Source organism: Tricharina praecox, assembly GCF_024521635.1.
Source record: "Tricharina praecox strain CBS 144465 chromosome Unknown BZA05scaffold_3, whole genome shotgun sequence".
Lineage (NCBI taxonomy): Eukaryota > Fungi > Ascomycota > Pezizomycetes > Pezizales > Pyronemataceae > Tricharina > Tricharina praecox.
In genome coordinates, this window is record NW_026250405.1 from 355,091 (window position 1) to 373,162 (window position 18,072).

General features: G+C 51.8%; 4 protein-coding genes across 4 annotated transcripts; 2 read left to right on the forward strand and 2 right to left on the reverse strand.

The window, feature by feature from the left end:
* Positions 1-483: 483 nt before the first annotated feature.
* On the reverse strand, positions 484-2,449 carry BZA05DRAFT_386476 (subtilisin-related protease). The gene is made up of 2 exons (XM_051482493.1): positions 1,762-2,449; positions 484-1,702 (listed from the first exon to the last, which is right to left on the reverse strand). Exons 1-2 carry the CDS (start codon positions 2,080-2,082, stop codon positions 713-715), a joined length of 1,311 nt encoding a protein of 436 aa, XP_051342854.1. The 5' UTR covers positions 2,083-2,449; the 3' UTR covers positions 484-712.
* Positions 2,450-4,869: 2,420 nt separating this feature from the next.
* Positions 4,870-5,760, reverse strand: BZA05DRAFT_471034 (uncharacterized protein; the record flags this gene model as incomplete). The annotated part of the gene is made up of 3 exons (XM_051487936.1): positions 5,235-5,760; positions 4,984-5,173; positions 4,870-4,897 (listed from the first exon to the last, which is right to left on the reverse strand). Coding segments are annotated over exons 1-3 (276 nt in total), but the record flags the coding sequence as incomplete, so codon positions are not given.
* A 2,126-nt stretch (positions 5,761-7,886) lies between these two features.
* BZA05DRAFT_386481 (Cerato-platanin) lies at positions 7,887-8,699 on the forward strand. Its single transcript, XM_051482494.1, has one exon. It carries the CDS (start codon positions 8,027-8,029, stop codon positions 8,456-8,458), a length of 432 nt encoding a protein of 143 aa, XP_051342856.1. The 5' UTR covers positions 7,887-8,026; the 3' UTR covers positions 8,459-8,699.
* Positions 8,700-14,072: 5,373 nt separating this feature from the next.
* Positions 14,073-15,907, forward strand: BZA05DRAFT_161014 (uncharacterized protein). Its single transcript, XM_051479087.1, has 7 exons — positions 14,073-14,511; positions 14,564-14,709; positions 14,768-14,940; positions 14,997-15,247; positions 15,310-15,458; positions 15,512-15,647; positions 15,704-15,907. The coding sequence occupies exons 1-7, from the start codon at positions 14,311-14,313 to the stop codon at positions 15,740-15,742; spliced, it is 1,095 nt and encodes a 364-aa protein (XP_051342857.1). The 5' UTR covers positions 14,073-14,310; the 3' UTR covers positions 15,743-15,907.
* Positions 15,908-18,072: the final 2,165 nt, after the last annotated feature.

The window sequence follows — 18,072 nt, forward strand, 5'->3', positions numbered from 1 at the left end:
AAAACAGTCGAAGCACCACGTGCGTGGCCGGCCCTGCACTCCGAGACTCGTACCTCGTACATACCATCTTTCGGACTTCTCCGGGCCCTTGGCGATACTTCCGCTTCCGCACCACTCCATTTATATCCCGTGGAGTCGGTGACGGCCGGGGGCCTGTCCATGAACGAACCGTGCCACCGATAGTACGCCAATATCGGTGCGGTTTCAGAGTCCACCTTCTCCCGGGGCAGCCGCAAAAATTTAACCGGGCCGATCACGCACGGATCAAACGGACGCGCGCCGGCGTCGTGTCCACCGTCCCGACATATGTACCGCGAACGGCGACTCGGAACGGTGGGCGCTGGGAATGTGCATTTAGCCGCTTCAAATTCGGGGGGTGGATCCGGAATGGCGGACGCATGGAAAACCACTTAGGTACGTATGTCGCAAGGCGATCTCACAGTTCTGACACACGCATCGAATCATGGTTCGTGACTAGGTATAGTAATATATGACCTGTCATAATAATGTATCTCTAACTCAGACATCGATAGCTACATACATCCACCCTCCCAGATCCCTCTACTCCTCTCCTCGTCCCCTTATATTTATAGCAAAGTATAGTATAATATGGTATATACGCCAAAGAAAGCCCAATCCTGCCCGAGGATTAAATGATCCCCATAACGAAAAAGCATGAAACACAAACATTCGCTCGCATGGATCTAAATATCTAGTATCTGGTGTACAGAGACCTCCTGCGGAAGGGGAGGCTGGGGAGCGTGGAGTTACCAGCGAGTCCCTCGGCGCCATTGTAGGCCAAGTTGTCGATAGTGTCCAGACCAGGGTTGGTGACGATACCGGCGATCGACAGTGCCTTCATGCGCTTGACAACGGCGGCCGGGGAATCGAGACCCTCGAGAGAGATGAGGTAAGCAGCGAGTCCGACGATGTGAGGGCAGGCCATCGAGGTACCGGAAATGGTGTTAGTCGCGGTGGTGCTGCCGATCCAGGCCGACTCGATGTCGGTGCCGGGGGCGAAGATGTCAACGCTGGCACCGAAGTTGGAGTACACGGCACGGCTGTCATCGGGATCGGTGGCACCAACGGTGATGGCGGTAGAGACGGAGGCTGGGGATGAGTCGGCGGCATCGGCGTTCTCGTTACCGGCAGCAACACCGAAGGTAATACCGGATTCGATGGCGGCGCCGACAACCTCGTTCAAAGCAGCAGAGAAAGTTCCTCCCAGAGACATGTTGGCGACGGCCTTGCCGCCCCTCTTGGAGGCATCCTCGGCAACCCATTGGACACCGGCGATGACACCAGAGTTGGTACCAGATCCATCGTCACCGAGAACCTTGACCGCGACGATGGTCGCCTTCTTGGCAACACCGAAAGTCTTTCCGGCGATGGTGCCAGCAACGTGAGTGCCGTGGCCCTGGCCGTCCTCGTCGGATCCACCAGCAGTGTTGGTGCCGAACTCAGCGCGGCCCTCGAATTCCTTGTGATCGATGTTCACACCAGTGTCGATGACATAAGCGGTGACGCCTTCTCCCGCAGAGGAGTCGTACACGTAGGAGGTGGTGGAGCTGTTGTCGCTGGCGGATGCGGACTCATGCGAGATACGTGCAATTCCCCAGGGGGCTCTGCGCTGTTCCACCAAGTTGTAGGCAACCACGACCTTGTCTTCCTCGACCATCTTGACGTCATCCCTTGCTTTGATCTGGTTTCAGTTAGTAAAGTGTCACTATCTGAATATGAACCCTGAGGGGGAGTATTAACCTCTTCGATCGTGACCGAGTCGAAAGCTCCGGAATATCCCGTGAGCTTTCCGAAGTGGTAGTTGTACTTGATACCGGTCAAGCTTGTGTCGTCACGGCGGGTGAGACGTCTATGATGGAGACTGGTAGCCCAGACCTTGTGCTCCTCGAACTGAGTAGCCGTGACCTCGTCCTTCAGGATAATGATGTAGTTGTCCTGCACGATCGAACCGGCCTTGATGGTGAAATCGCCGGTGGAAAGAGGAGCTATGGGAGCTGGCAGGGCAGCGACGAACGGGAGAATGGCCGCAGCCACGGCGATGATGGAACGGAAAGAAACCATTGTGGGAATGGACGGTTGGAGTGGTTATAAAGGAAGGAATATAGCAGTAGTGTAAAGATGGAAGAGAAGAGAAAGGCTGGCTTTCTGCTACTTTAAAAAAGAGTGAAGTTCTGTGGTACTACTGCTGCTGCCGTGAAAGATTGTGTGAGGATCCAGATCCCGAACGCTGTACTGTGCTGTGCTGGTTGTGTTGTGTGATGAAAAGAAGCATAATCATGTCGTGGGGCCGGCAATGCTTTATAGCATTGCAGTTCTCCTGTGCTCGCAGAATGTTGTATGTAGTGGAAGTGAGGCATCGAACGCGTTGATGGGCCAGTCAGTCAACCTACCAGACCCCCGGCGCTTTCACCAACACGGCTCGACCCGGCGGTTCATGCCATACGCCATAGGCTCATACAGGTCTATCATATCATCAGGAGTCTAAAAAGCAACGTGCCGCGAGGGAAGGTCGACGGCGAGAACTGCACATGCAAAGCCTTCAGGATGCAAGGGCCGAAATTAGCATGGGAGTGAACTTTAACCCGAAACTTGGACTGTGTCTTCAGTCTGGGGCGGGGAGGTACACGATTGGTATCGATAAATCTCCCCGGTGATTAAGGAAAGTTTCCCCCCATGTATGTACGTACCGGCTAGCTTCTGCCGCCGCCGATCAGTCTGCGGGCCCATCTAGAGCTTGAGGTGGACCTACAACGAGAGTCCGCGGATTGCTGCCGGTACAGATGTACCTATGTGCTCGCGAACATACCTGTATCGTATGTAGCAGGTGGCTTCCCTCCTGTCTTGTGATTGAAGTAACGGAGGATGATATATCAGCACCTCAAGGGGCGATCCCCGCGCGTTTTTCCATCAAGCGGGTGCTAGTGTTCAAGGTAATTCTCCGAGCTGGGTGCATGTGTTGGTTGGCGGGAGCATATGTCGAATTCCCCACTCTCCGGATCCTGACGTTTAATTTGATGCCCTATCCTATCCTTCGCCACGATTTCTACCCGCGCGAACGCCACGACGTTGCTGTCGAAGGAAAGAGGCCCAATAGGCGCGGGCATTTGCTGGGTTGTTTTGGTCGAAGCTTTGACGGGGCCAATCGCAGCGCGTCATGCCCTGTCGATCATTGGTGGATGCATGTCAGCAGGGGGATGACTGGGTTAGCGCTAGCGGCCATCCCCGCGACACCTCAGACAGCCAGACGCTTTACGTTTCGCATTCGCCCCCTCCCCCTCTTCATCAACAGCATCCGAACAACCATCGAATGGTTACTCACGCCGGGCTCTGCGGGGTTCGTACCGACGGATACCGTCCCTATGTGAAGTTAAGTCCTGGAGGCCTTAGAGGAGGCCGCAGAACGAAGCTAAGTGGCCAGACGATCACAGGCGAGCGCTTTTTGGAAACCGACCTGGAACTCCAGCTTACAGGATTATCCCGTTACTTCCAACGACGAAGTATTTCTGCCAAAGAATGCAGTTGTTTGGGAACGTTCAAAGCGAGAATGTGGGGGATATGCCGTATGTAGCTATCCACCTTGCGGCGCACCTCCATGGATGCAGCAAAAATACAAGGGGGGGATTTTTGCGTTGAAGGCTGAGTCTCGCACTCCAGAGTCCAACGAACTAGGTACAATACATTGCGATAAGCATTTCTAATCTGGTTGCATCCAACCGTATGTATCATACGCATTCGATCGGAATCACTCGAAGGCGGCGTTGCGCACTGACTACATACCGTAGTACATTCGGGGCATTGCATTGCTAACACCGAGTAGCCGCTAAAAGGGCGCACGCATGAGATGCGACCAGGCGGCGGCGACAACATCCACCGCCACCGCTACCCGCAACTCGAAGGCTGCGAGCCTCGGGGCATGCCTTCCTCCTCACACCACGGCCGCTAGCTTCTCCCAGTAGAGAAGGTGGGGCCCCGTTGGGCTCGGGATTCGCAGTTCAAATTTCTGGTCTTGGCGGGCAGTGGAAGTACTACCTAGTAGCAGAGCAAGGTAGTGAAAGTGCTAACAGAGAAAGGCCATTATATACAGCTTGAAGATCCCCGGCCTCTTTTTGGGCTGATAGTTTGCTCAGTCTCCCTGGAGACCTACTGCAAGGCTGTGAAAGTGACCATCGGCCGTGAATCTTGGATCTCATGGGGGCTCACTAGGCTAGATATCTCGAAATGCACGCCTGCTGGAGGTACTTACATACCCACTGTATGTACAATACATGCGACTGTCAATTACCCAGTAGGTAAAGAGGACTGATTCGGGCATCGGATATATATCTGCGATGTTCTCAGTCCCGCGAGCGCGAGGATCGAGGCAACGAAGCATCCCTGGAAGACTGTGGTGGCGACTCTGGGCACGCTAAGCCACCCGGGGGGCGCAGCACATCATAAGAAGTCACTCGCATACGTTTCTACGGGAGTCGAAATCATTCATATGCGGCCGATTCCTGGCTCGATTGAAGCAGGGGAGATCCGAGGAGCTTGCGCAGGTGGTGGAATAGTATAAGAGCGAGTCTTGGAGCTTTTTTTTGAGTCTGCCACCATTGTGCGCGTTTCTTGGTGAACCAACCTATATCTTGTATCCCCAGGTGAAAAGTGAGTCGCTGCCTCGAACTTGTTCCCCAGATGGCAGACACAATAGGAATACGTAGCACGACCTATATAGATTGCACGTAATATGAGTCAACAGGCGAATTTTGCACTCACCCGAGAAACTTCTGCTCTTTGATTTTAAATCTACTTAAAATAGCCGCAACCCCAGATTCTTCTTCCATCCTGCTTTCACCACACAACATATCTCATGCCAAGCAACTCTGGTTATCGAGACACCCTATGTATGACGGTAAAAGGTCAGAAACCCGTCACGGTAAAGCACAGCATGTGCATTTCCCTCGCTCCCTCAGAACGGAAGCTTACACGGGTGATCGATATCAGGCCTGTAGACGACGGCCGCGGCGTTTTTGCAGAAGCAGTTGATGGCCGCTATCTCTTGGACCAGTCGCTCGCACTTCCGTGCCTCATTCGTGCCCGGCGACAGGAAGAGTTCGCAGACACTCCGTGCGGCGGGAGTGCGGTCGCGGCTGCAAGACCGTTTCTCCAATGTAGGCTTCGTGTCGTCAGCATTTCGGTATTTTCCGCGCCGGAATATGCCTCGCGGGATAACTCACCGACGCCTGAGCGGCGAGGACGGCCGAGAGAAGCATGGTCATGGTCCAGGATGATCGCATGGTGAACCTGTCTCGGAGATGGTTTTGGACTTTGACGGGTGGTGCTGATTCAAGTTGTCTGTGCGGTTTAGTTCGAGATGGAGACCTGACAAGAACGCTTTATATCTGCTCAAGATGACATCTCATGACGACTGTTTCACTCTCCGTGCTATGCGACTCGAAAGGCACGCTCAGTTCAGAGATCCTGGAAGAATTTTCTGTGTAAATGAGCGAGACTTTCCACCGACGGGTCAGTTTCGTGGACACCGAGAAAGCGGATCCGGAGGACAGACGTTGTGATACCTGTCTCGCTTACCAAGGCGCAATGCATAATCCCGACAATCGTCCGCACAGAAAACGGTTTTCCGAACTTTCGTCCCGGAATAGTCGAAGAATCGAACATTGTCGCACGCACTGTACAAAGCACTGTTGGGCAAATCTCGCCTCTTCGAAGCAACAGAGGTGGGTATCACTACGTCGAGAGCTGGGATTCTGCATAACGGCCACACTCAAGTGTTGCACGTCGGTTGGTGTAGCTTTATACAATCTCGTTGAATTCGCTGTCTAAAGGCTAACTTTCTAGTATCCCCGCCCTTACCGGCCCATGCGAAGTTGAAGTCCTGTGGCTCTTGGAGCATTTCAACAAACGCTCGACTACTTAGATAACAAGTAGTTTTTGGCACCAGTCTCTACCCCTGCATCCTTCCCACATTACGCAGCACGAGTTCACGTTCTCCACCCCAAGCACCCAATGTATGTACTGCTTCCTCGGGCAAGACATACAGAAGACAACCTCGCAACCCACACAAAGAAACGGAAATTCCAAAGAACAGCAAGACTTACCAATTAGCCCACCATTCCGGTATTGTTCCACGAGTGTCCAGTATGGTCGGGCAGAATGAAGGCGGATACACAGGGCCAGTTCAACGGTAACATTCGCTACATGTTACTCCGTTTTTCCTGGTCCTGCAAGTCTCCGCTCGCTCACTCATTCCTTGGATGGAGGTCTTGCGGGTTCACCCGTTCCCGTTTGGGTGGTTTTCGACGCCGGCCTGTGCGCGGTGGCCGTGGTTCCTGGTCGTTAAAAGGGTCTGGTACAAGAAATTTTTCATCCCCCGCCGTCCCGAATTGGGTAGATGCCGCTACGTTGGGGGTAGAGTCCCCCGTACGGTGGTGCAAGCCCTCAGTTTCCATGCCGGTTTTGTGATTGTGTGGCAGATTTTGTGATTGTGTGGCAGGTTTCGGGAGAGCTTGTATGTACCGTTCGCAGTTTTCAGTGTTGGAATTTCGTCGGACTGGCGAGATGAGATGATGGTTTGGGTCAACGCTGGAGACTGCTGCTTATAAACATTTTTTTAGGGCGTAAATCTTTCAACTTCATGGCTGTGCTTGAAGGATCGAGTTGAAACTTTATGGCGGGATCGCAATTTGATTGATCATTGAACGATGGTCTTTGCGGTGACTGTAGTTTTAAAGGAAGTTCGGTTTTTTCTTCTACACTTGAAGAAAACTGACCTTAGCATATTGGGAAGTTGATTTGTTGGAGGTGTTTGCGACGAAGAATTGCTCCCACAAGATCCGGTGAGCTCTATGAGTACTAATAATTCGATTTTATAGATTAGCGGAAAGTCACTTGTGGGGGCGGGGGTGGAATCCGTTGTTCTATGACTGGTGATTTCAAGTTTGTTGGCCGGCCAACAAAACATCTCACCATGTATTTGAACGAGATCGGGCCATTTGTCGTGTACAGGCTGACGGAGCCGCACTTGGATGAGCACACAAATAGCAAGTTTGGCCGGAATTTTAAAAGTCTTCCTTTTGCGGTCCATCTTACATAAGGCTCACCCGCACATATGCTGTCTAGATCGGAACGACGGAACCATCTGCGGAACGATGCAGCATCTAGCATAAGGTGTGCAGCTTCTATTCTTGTCGCGGCACCATTTCTGATTAGATCAAGAATCAGCATATCCTCTATCGCCGGTGCGGCTTCAGATTCCCGTCAGAGAGCGCACTGCTTTTTTGTGGGATGCATTAGCAATATGTAGCAATGAGTCTGTGTAGTAGTCCATGTGATGTGTTCACTCCGCAGCTACCGCGGTCCGCAACATCCGTTGCCGCACGCTTCCGCCGCGTTGCTAAAAATAGCGTCGCTGGTAGCCGGAGCTGACAACCAGATCCCCGCCGTCGGCCGCCGGCTAGGATGTACCCTACCCAACGTCCCGAACATGGCATTCTCCGGCTGAATACATGCGCAGTCATCGCCGTTGAATACCCTCCGACATCAACCGCACCCCGCCTACGCTGATGACATCACAACATCAGGTTTAAACTTCCGTGACGATCCGGCGCGGAAGGCTTGTCGGAAAGGCGGGCCCGATTTCGTTAGGGCGACAGGGCTGTAAGTGTATCACAGGGCCCTCGCGATCGTGGAGATACCTCGATGAGGAAAAATCAGCGTAGAATCTCCGCATACTCGCATACTAAGCTGCGGAACTCCCGGATGCGGATGTCACTTCATTGTGCCGAAGCCCGACAATGGAATGTGCTGAAGACCAGATGGAAAGCGGTATAAATGAAACGATAGGTACCTCGATGAATAATACCTCACTCACATCCAACAACACAACAAGAACAGCATCTCGAGCTCATCATCCAACCTTATCAACATCCTCATTCCATCCGATCCAATCTAATAAAACCTCCTCACTCAACCAACCACTCCTCATTCAAAAAACCACTCCAAAGCCAAAATGCAGTTCACCTCCGCCCTCCTCTTCTTCGCCTCGACCTTCGCCGTCGCCTCGGCCGGTACCCCCGCCTCGGTCCGCTACGATACCACCTATGACACGTCCTCGCAGTCGACTCTCACGCTGGCCTGCTCCGACGGCGCCAACGGGCTGTACACTAAGGGCTACGAGACTCTCGGCGAGCTGCCCAGTTTCCCGAACGTCGGCGCGGCGGCGGTGATCACCGGCTGGAACTCGGCGCAGTGCGGAACGTGCTTCAAGCTGTACTACCAGGGCAAGACCGTCTACATCACCGGCGTCGACGTGGCCAGCGGTGGCACCGGGTTCGTCCTCAGCAGGGCCGCCATGAACACTCTGACCGGCGGCCTGGCTACCCAGGTGGGAACCGTCACTGCGGATTATGCGCAGGTTGCGTCCTCTTTCTGCGGCTTGTAATCGGTCGTCGGTGGGACTGTGTATATTTTTCGGCGGGAGCGGAAGGCGCGGAGGCGGGGTAGAAGGGCTTGTATACAGACGGAAGAAGGCGGGGTCATGGCAGGGGGATGAGCATATGGGATTTAATTCTGTAATTATGATTGAACATAAATTAATGTACGACATTGCAATTGTATTCGGTTTGTTTGTTTACTCATTGATTGTATGCGACGCATCTACATATGAAATCGTGTTCGGTTTTGTGTTGTTTGATGATTAGTTGCATGCGAACCTCCTACCTAGATCGATCATGGCAATACATGAATTGTATTCGTCAGGTCACACGTGATAATTTTTCTTCACTTTTTGAGTGAGAATCCATGTTCGTAGCATTAGATGTCAGACTGTCAGATACCTGTTGATGATATCCCAATGCTTATGTGATCTTTGGTAGATTCCCTCCACTTCACCGCTTGCTCACTACTCGCCGGAACATCCTCAATCCGTGAAAGTTACCTACCCTATACCTCTCGGAACCGCAGCTTCTACCATTGCCTAGCTCCCATGCGTTTTTGCTGTGCATATAACTCACGACTTTCTACGTGAGGAGCGTGCAGTGACCGAGTGGTTGCGATTTAGTACTTCGACGAGCATATAACCAAGTTCTTGTTTCTTGTAGTGTCTCGATAACGTGCTGGCCACCATATCACGTTTGTCGCTATTCTTTTTTTTTTTTTTTTGGGGGGGGGGGGGGGGGAGGGGGGGTTTATTGTTTAATCAGTAACTGCTGGTACGTTTGTCGCTACATTTTGTTTTGATAATTCTTTGCGCATTTCTAGCTATTCCTCGCTGTGGGAATCTGTTCATTGGTGCTCACTCGGACGTCGAGTGACGTTGTTTGATGTCAAATATCTGTCAACACCTTGGAATGTAGCAGTGTTTGCTGCAAAACAAACTTTTGAGTCGAGGCTAGTGCGCTAGAAGTGGTTGCTTGGAATTCCACCAACTCCTATAAAACCCACCTTTCCTCCGAACTCTTCCTCCCTTTCTCCTTCCTCTCTCCATTCATAAACGTCTTCTCCTTCTTTCCCGTCCGACATTAATTGGTGATTCATGCTACTGACCTAGATTAGTTTAATTGTTTTCCACGGTCCGCCACCAACGATAGGGATACTGGCAGTAATGCTACCTTCCTTCCTTCCTTCCTTCCACCTAGGCTCGAGCTCAAACCTGGAGGTAAGTCCTTCTCTCACCCCACTTTTGACTTCCAGGATAACCTTACAGAGCTATCCTGCTCAGCCGTAGCAGCGAAGAACCGAGGGATCCGTGTAACCGGTCTACATAGACTGTTGCAAGAGACAGATCCAACCCTCGCGGCTGAGTAGAAAAGATCTACGGACGGGGTTTTCTCTTCTGCTGCCGGCGAAGTTCTTTCCCCCTTCCTCCGGGAGTCCAAGTCGGGTGAGAGCCGACTTGCTCCCGGTGGATGGCCTCTCCGGAACCGGGTGACAGACGGTTTCGTGTTGACGAGGAAAAAAAAAACAAAGAAAGTATAACTTCCGAGTTATACGCGTATAACCTGGTTTACTATCCCCCCAGGTTATACGCGGAGGTTTTCTTCCTTTGCTGTGAGAGAGCAAAGGTCTTTCCTCCTGGCCATGTATGTCATGTGTGACAGACATGCCACATGCGTGGCCCACGGCCCATGCCTCCGAAACTGGGCTACAGACGGTTTCGGACGAGCAAATAAATAACTAAAGAAGTATAACTTGGTCTACTACCGCCCCAAGTTATACGCGTATAACGTGGTTTACTACCTATCCCCCCATGTTATACGCGGAGGTCGTCTTCCTTTCAGAGCAAAGGTTTTACCTCCTGGCCTTGCATGAGTGAGATGCATGTGCCATTGGCCAAATGTTGTTCCTCTGGCCGCTGTGCGAGAGAAGAACATTTGACTTGGTGCGCGAGTTGTTTTGAGGCGGGGTAGCAGTGGGCGTACGGGGTGTGGCAAGCGTGCATGCTCGCTGGAGTACTATATCTTCCCCGACAGCTGGCGCATCTTTCGGCGTTGAGGACGGTGCGGTTTCCATCTCGATCTCGGTCGCTGCTCCCGTTGATGCTGTCGTTTTGTGTTTAATATCACTCGCATACAGCAAATCTAGACAACCTACTAGTATGGTCATTAGCGACAACCTCGTCTCCCATGCCCTCCGTCTGGGTAAAACGGATGACAGAGTTCGTACCCACGAAGAAAACATCAAAGAACCGCTTTTCACACGTCCCCGCCTATTCATCTCAACCTCCTCTCCCTATCCATCTCGGAAGCCCTCAGCGCCATATTTTCCCTTTCCCCATGTTTCGAGGGATGATGGATGGCCTTCTGAGATCCCTTGCCGGTCTATCGCTATTCAGATTGAAGTAAGTATCACCATTCCCTCGCTAATTTTCTCTTTTTTTTATCGTATATTCATTCATGCCGAGTGCGAATACATAAAGCTTCCCCGTGCACCCCCGTCAAACCGACTCACCTCTGCCTCACCTCCGCCACACCTAGCCCAAACAGCAGCCTTCTCCAGGCCATCCATCATTCGCCTTTAGACTAGTGACCTCTCATTCTCATAAAGAAAACGGGACCGATTTACATCTAACTCTTTGCTGCTGTACTGGTTCTCTCTCTCCCGAGGAGCTTTTCATACACCAGTACCTACATACTTGAACATGAGGCAACGGTTGGAGTTGGGGCTGCTGCAGTGCTCGCCTCATTCTACCGAGTATTTCGACGACACTAATCGACGTTGTGGTGGTGGTGGTGGTCGTGGCGTACGATAAAACCTTTTTATCAGAGTCACTCGGCGTCGTTTCGAACGAGTTGCTAACTACGTCTCGAACGAACGGCCACATTTTCGCCATAGTCTAGATAGGCCGCATGCGAAATAAAACAGGAAGATCTCTCTCTCTCGGACGGCCACATCGAGGATCTCACAAGCCACAAGTCCTGACCAAACCCATAACGACGAAAACGCAAATCTATTTGAAACAACACAACTCGCGCAACTCCCTGATACGATACCATGGAGGAAAGGACGAGGGAATGGCATCGCAGACATCAGAGTGCGTATTGAGATGGTCTTGGATGCACTCGACTTATGCAACCACTCCCTGCTATACTAGTAGTGTGATGATATGGGATGGAGAAATAAAGTTTCATTCGAAACGTCGGCACCTGCAATCCGAGCGATATATCGTGATTTATTTGAAGCAACAAATGCGCATTCGCGTATTCCATTCCACCACGTCATCAAGCCTTCGGCAGCAACTTCGCCTTCTTCGCCTCATCAAAGACGTGCTCCTAGTCGGTGATAGTATCTACCGTCCCAAAGAAGACCAACCTCCTCGCCTTCTCAGAGGCAATAACGAGGTTCTATGTACTCTATAGCCAGAATCCCATCCGCGAACTTCCAAATCGCGCCATCCCACACCTTCTGATCGGCTAGGGAAAAAGGATGGAAAGGAGGAGGAGATGAGTCTGCTTCCGAGGAGGAAGAGGAATCTACAAAGATGGAGGAGGAGATGGGAGGCCGGTAACCAGACACTGCTTGTTGATTCATGCTACTGACTTATAATTAGTTCTCACGGGCCGATATCGACTCCGAGGTCTACTCTTTGAGGTACGTGCTCCCCCCCCCTCTTGATTCCCGGCTACTTTCCGGCGTGTCCCTGGTTGCTAGTCGTCCGACGTCAACCACGGCACAACAGGTGCGAGAAAAACCGAATGACGAGTGATGAACCAGCGAAGCCGGTCCTGCAGGGAGATGGAGAGCTAAGTAGGCTGTGCGGCTTTCAGCCCGCGCATCAGCAGCCAACCTTCGCATACGGGTAAAACGACAAAATAAGAGTATAGCTCGGGATTTTGTCACTTCGCTCGCGGCTTCAGTCGCGGCTTCGGTGGTCTTCAGTAGCCCTCAGGAATGCAGCGTGTTCCCTATTAGCAACTTGGGATAGCTTAATTTTAACAATCTCGAATAAATACACGAGCAACCCTTTCTGAGGTTCGGCGGCGGGTTCGCCAGGCAGCACGGTGCCGTGTTCGCTAGGGGGGTTGGTCAGGCAGCTCGGTGAAGGGTTCGTAGGCAGCTGACACCCTGAAAAGCCGACTGTGAGCTGAGCTGCCAGTGCCCAAGCTGGCCGCCATTGCCCTGTTGTCACTGTCCTGTCCGAAACGAAGCCGAAGACGGTCCGGATGTGATAGCTAGACGCGACTGCGCTGAGCTGACATAGGTATCTTCTCGGCGGCGGCCTGGAGAGGACTCATATTTGGCGCGCATAGGTAAGCGGCACGTAGGAAAGTGATTGTTTTGTGGTGTATCGGAATAAAAGCTGTTTATTTGCGGTTGGGACAGTTTCTCGTCGAGCTTCTGTGGCGACGAAGGCTGAAGCCCTTTGGCTAAGTATCTTAGCGTGTCCAGGTTTCCACGCAATTACGTAACCGTGTCTGATTCATCAGAATGTCAGCAGCTGCTCAATCAAGACTACGGCGGTAGTTATGGACCCCGGCTCGATGCCTTTGCATGGACGGAGTTCCTTGACATCTCCAAGCCCAATCATCTGTCGAGCATCAGCCCTCCTCCGACTCCGTGCCCCAATAACTACATCGTCCGGCACTCTTATTGGTCGACTTAAAATTTACCTCCGCCGTGCAATCAACCCGATCGATGGCAACTTGCAAGCACTGCGCATGACGGAATGAGATTTCCACATTCACAACTAAGGGGCCGAGACTCGAGGTCTCGAGAGACCGTTCTAGTTGTATCATATTGATGACGATAAAAGCTAACCGACAAGTTGATTGTCAACATAGGTAACATCTCAGAATTCGACCAGTGTTCAACGGGGTAACAGTATGGGTAGTGGCGGAACCTCCGAAGGGGTTTTCAAATGCCTAGGGATCGGCACGATCGCCGGGCCAGCAGAACATAAAAGGACGGTTGCTCAAACGATGTCGATCAATTACAACCACTCTGTCGGACGCATGGGATGGGGATAATTCGGTAATTCCTGCAGCTTAGCTTCCCTATTTGCGATTCTCCGCTCGTTTCCTATTCCTCCAGGCTCCAGCTGCGCCGTCACGCATTGCCGGTCATGTACCTGACGACGATTGAAGTATGTAGGGCGGAGCCCCCCGGCGCGGCGTTTACTCCTCCTCCATCGCTTCTCGGGCATTTTATCGGAGTGTTGGGATAAGTTCCATTTCTAGAACCAGACTCCCTTTTCCATACCGTCGTTTCTCATATTGCTACACGACCCAAGACATTCGTTGAACTCTCTTCGATTGGGCACAAGTCATTTCGCTGTCCCTGCCATGCAAGGCACGAGATTGCCTACGCCACCCCAACCGTTTTATATGTTTCCGCCATCAGGAAGCTTGTCATGTACTAAGGATCGTGATCCCTGACTCGATGGCCGACATCAGAGCACGTCGCCGATATCCGATATCAATCTCGAAGTATTCCCCACATGAGGAAGTCGGGAGATCGACACACAGATAACTATCTACAGGGGTTTAACGGTGGGGCAGCTTGCTAAACTGAACTGAGATGGAGAACTGCGTGGAAGGCATAGCGCCGGGGATTAATTCCCTGTCAGGTATGGCTAATTACCGTTGGAAGGTCCCGGATACAGTGTCACAACAACGCTTCCCCAGATGATTCGGCGCCGCGGTATAGACCAAACGATTCGAATATACATGATGTTCGGTAAGATAAGGTGCCCGCAATTCGGTTTCAATAAGATGGGAAGGAATCCGTGTGGTCTTCATTGATCATCGGTCGTTCGACATTCATTGAAACTACATATCCCTCGCTTTCTCCGTCACCATGCTCGTCAAGAACATCTTCCCGTTGCTGGCACTCGCCAGCATTGTTGCGGCCAGCCCGTCTCGCCCTACGCCTCCAGAGAAGAACATGCGACTGGTTAAGATATCTGAGGATGACGCCGGAACTTGGGTGACCGAGGACGAGAAGTTCGATAAGTTCATCTCGAAACACATTCACTTTGTCGACATCACCGAGACTTGGGTAGGTTCACTGGTTAATTCCGCCTTCCGCCATATGTGCTTACATGTGTCAGGAACTGGAAGAGCTCGGTGCTGCAAGGAAGATCGGGAAGCGACAGAATAGCTTTCCGTCAGGTCCTACTCACCAGAGTGTGGCAGCTCCGTTGATTTCCGCGTTGTCGACAAAAAACTTGCAGAGTTGGGCGACGACCTTAACAAAGTAAAGCTCGGCCAGGTGATTCTTTAGCGAAGATGCGCCGCACTGACACAACTTGTAGCTACTACAATCGGTACTACAAATCCACCTATGGAACACAGGCCGGAACGTGGATGTACAACACCGTCGTCAGCGTCGCCGCCAGCAATCCTCTGATCACTGTCTCGAAATTCACCCACAGCTACTCGCAGCCATCCGTGATTGCGAAGATTTCTGGAACATCTGGCTCCGTCGGTACGTGTTTTCCTGCCCATGCAACTGGATGGTACGCTAACCGGTTTCATCCAAAGTGGTCGTTTCCGCACACTTTGACTCCATCGGCAGTACCATCAGTGGTAGAGCTCCAGGAGCAGATGATAATGCTTCCGGGATTGTCACCATTCTAGAAGCCCTTCGGGTTCTCGCTACCGCCAAGTATAAGCCCTTCAATACGTTGGAATTCCACTTCTACAGCGGCGAAGAAGGCGGGTTGTTGGGTTCGCGGGACATCATGAATAATTATGTCAAAAACAACGTCGACGTTCTTGCGATTATGAATCAGGTAAGATTTCTTTTCGTCCTGCGTGGAACGGGAAACTAGTTGCTGATGGGTGGGGTGGATAGGACATGACTGGCTATAGTCCCAACAATGTTATCGCGATCTACACCGACTTCGTCAGCACGCCTCTCACGAACTTCCTAAAAACCCTCGTCCCCGTGTACACCCAGTTACCGCTCGTCACCGACCAGTGCGGATACGCATGTAGCGACCAGTGAGTTCGCAATCGAGCGACAATTGATGCGAGTGGCACTGATCGGTGAATAGCGGATCGGCCAACTCGGCGGGATTCCCGGCTGCCTACGTGTGCGATGAGAACATGCAGGACGCTTCGCCCTACATTCACTCGGCTCAGGATACCTATGCCACCCTGAACTTTGCTCACATTCTTCAGCATGTGAAGGTGAGCGATTCCATAAATTGTGTCGCCGGGTTCGGCTATCGCTAATCATAACTTAGTTCACGATCGGCTTCCTCGTCGAGGCTTCGTATTTCTAGGTTGGAGGCGGATATTCCTTGAGGGATATATTTGTAGATATAGGATAGATGCCGAATGGTCGTGGAAATATGTGAAAATCACGGGAATTTGCACTTCTAGTGGAAAGTGTGTCTTGAACCATCAGAACCACAATACAATGCGTTAAACGCTTTCTTAGAACCTGGAGACCGATTCCATCTAGTCACAGCCTAATCTGGGATGCTGGTGGTGGGACCGAGTGGGTGGATGAGTGGCAATTTCTGAGCTGAATTCGAAACTCCACGGCAATGCGATCGATGGGATACCAAATTCATTTCCTCCCTCCTGTCACCGACAGCTCTCCCATCGCTCCGCCACACCGACTATGAACCAGGGACAAGGGAAGTAGCCGTGGATCGAGAGTGCAGTCAATTAAGCCGATACACCGTACTCGACGCAGAATGATCGCAAACTTTCGGAGAAGATTTAGTTCTCCGTCGAGTACGCAGATTTGCCACTTCGTACGCCCAGTGCTACCGCGCCTAGCAGCAACCAACCCGCGAACTCAGTCAATGTCGTTCTCTCGCGCGGCGGCCAGAGGAACAACATTTGGCCGATGGCACATGCATGCCTGACCTGCATGCATGGCCAGAGGCAAGACCTGTCAACTTTGAAAGGAAGAAAACCTCCACGTATAACATGGGGGGGTAGTAGGCCAAATTATACTTCTTTGGTTATTTGATCTCATCCAAAACCGTCCGTCGCCCGGTTTCGGAGAGGTGGGCCTTGGCCATGCATGTGGCATGTCTCTCACACATGACATGCATGGCCAGGAGGAAAGACCTTTGCTGTCACAGACTCACAGCAAAGGAAGAAAACCTCCGCATATAACTTGGGGGAATGGTAACCAAGTTATACTTCTTATTTTTTTCTTCCTCGTCACGAGACCGGCTGTCACCCGGTGTCGGCGAGGCCATCCACCGGGAGCAAGTCGGCAAGTCGAGTCTTGACCGACGTGAACTCCCGGAGGAAGGGGGAAAGAATTTGTGCCGGCAGCACAAGAGAAAACCCCGTCCGTAGATCTTTTCTGCTAAGCCTGGAGGGTTGGATCCGTCTCTTGCAACAGTGTGCTTTGTAACCAGTTGCACGGATCCCTCAGTTCCTCGCTGCTGCGGCTGAGCAGGATAGCTCTGTAAGGTTATCCTGGAAGTATAAAGTTGGGGGGAGAGAGAACGACGTACCTTGACGATTGAGCTCGGGCTTAGGTGGAAGGAAGGAGGGTGGATGGGTGGGCGGGTGGGGGGAAAGGAAGGAGGTAAGGAGGCTGGAAAGGAATGATCGATGGAGGGTGGGAAGGAAGGAAGAAAAGATGAATAGCCGAGGAGGAAAGGAAGCTGTGATGGTTGTAAAGAGAAGGAGAGAAGGAGGATCAGATGGCGGGTGGTTTTATAGGTGGTTTGGGGCGGCTAGTTTACATTCAGTTTCGCCGCCGCCAGACGGCTAGACCCCACCAAAACTTGCTCGTCACTTGGAACGATCGAGAAAACGTGACGCAAATCGTTGGTGACGGGGTGGAAGTGTCGCCAGGCCGCTAGAACCGCACCAAAACATGCTCATCAGATGGATCGAGCGAGAAAATTTGACCCGCTGATCGCTGGAGACGGGTTAATCACCTCGCGCGCCGAACGTGTCACTGGTTCGGCTCTTCAAAGTTCAAACCGCCCAGTGCCCACTGCAGGTGCTCGCCGCGCACAAAGGCAATGTCGTTCTCTCACACAGCGGCCAGAGCAACAACACTTGACCTATGGCTATGAATACCTCACATGCATGGCCAAGAGGAAAGGCTTTTCAACTTTGAAAGAAAGAAGACCTCCGCGTACCTATAACATGGGGGTTTAGTAGGCCATGTTATGCGCGTATAGCTTGGGCCGGTAATAGACCAAGTTATACTCCTTTGTTTTTGTTGTTCTCGTCCGTAACGTGAACTGTAACTTTAGCTTAAGAGGGTTCGCGAAGTCTCAGTCGTCGTCGCTCGCGAAGTGATGCGCGTTCACGGCGGCGTGCGAGTGGAAGTAGGTATGTAGGTGGAACGAAGACGTCATTTAGGTTGCCGACTGTATGTGAAGGTACCATCATCCCATCACTAATGGTCTCCTATGTTGGAATACATGTTCTCGGCTTTTAAAACCACCTCTTCACATAAAATCACCCGCCGATGTCGCGAGTGAGTTACTATGAATGCGTGCTTCGTATGGCTGTTTCTTCATATGTCACTCGACTGTGGCTGCCATCGTATCGTTCATTTATTCCATAGTGGTTTAAAGCTGTGGACTCGCCAAAAATCTTCTAGACACTGCACTCATTTGTGCGT

What these genes read in the sequence shown, in the direction of transcription:
- BZA05DRAFT_386481 (XM_051482494.1), top strand. Translation starts at nt 8,027, where the DNA reads ATGCAGTTCACCTCCGCCCTCCTCTTCTTCGCCTCGACCTTCGCCGTC.
- BZA05DRAFT_161014 (XM_051479087.1), top strand. Translation starts at nt 14,311, where the DNA reads ATGCTCGTCAAGAACATCTTCCCGTTGCTGGCACTCGCCAGCATTGTT. An exon ending in TGGAACATCTGGCTCCGTCG is followed by an intron (nt 14,941 to 14,996) that starts GTACGTGTTTTC and finishes TTTCATCCAAAG; the next exon opens with TGGTCGTTTCCGCACACTTT. An exon ending in GGATACGCATGTAGCGACCA is followed by an intron (nt 15,459 to 15,511) that starts GTGAGTTCGCAA and finishes ATCGGTGAATAG; the next exon opens with CGGATCGGCCAACTCGGCGG.
- BZA05DRAFT_386476 (XM_051482493.1), bottom strand. Translation starts at nt 2,082, where the DNA reads ATGGTTTCTTTCCGTTCCATCATCGCCGTGGCTGCGGCCATTCTCCCG. An exon ending in ACTCGGTCACGATCGAAGAG is followed by an intron (nt 1,703 to 1,761) that starts GTTAATACTCCC and finishes AACTGAAACCAG; the next exon opens with ATCAAAGCAAGGGATGACGT.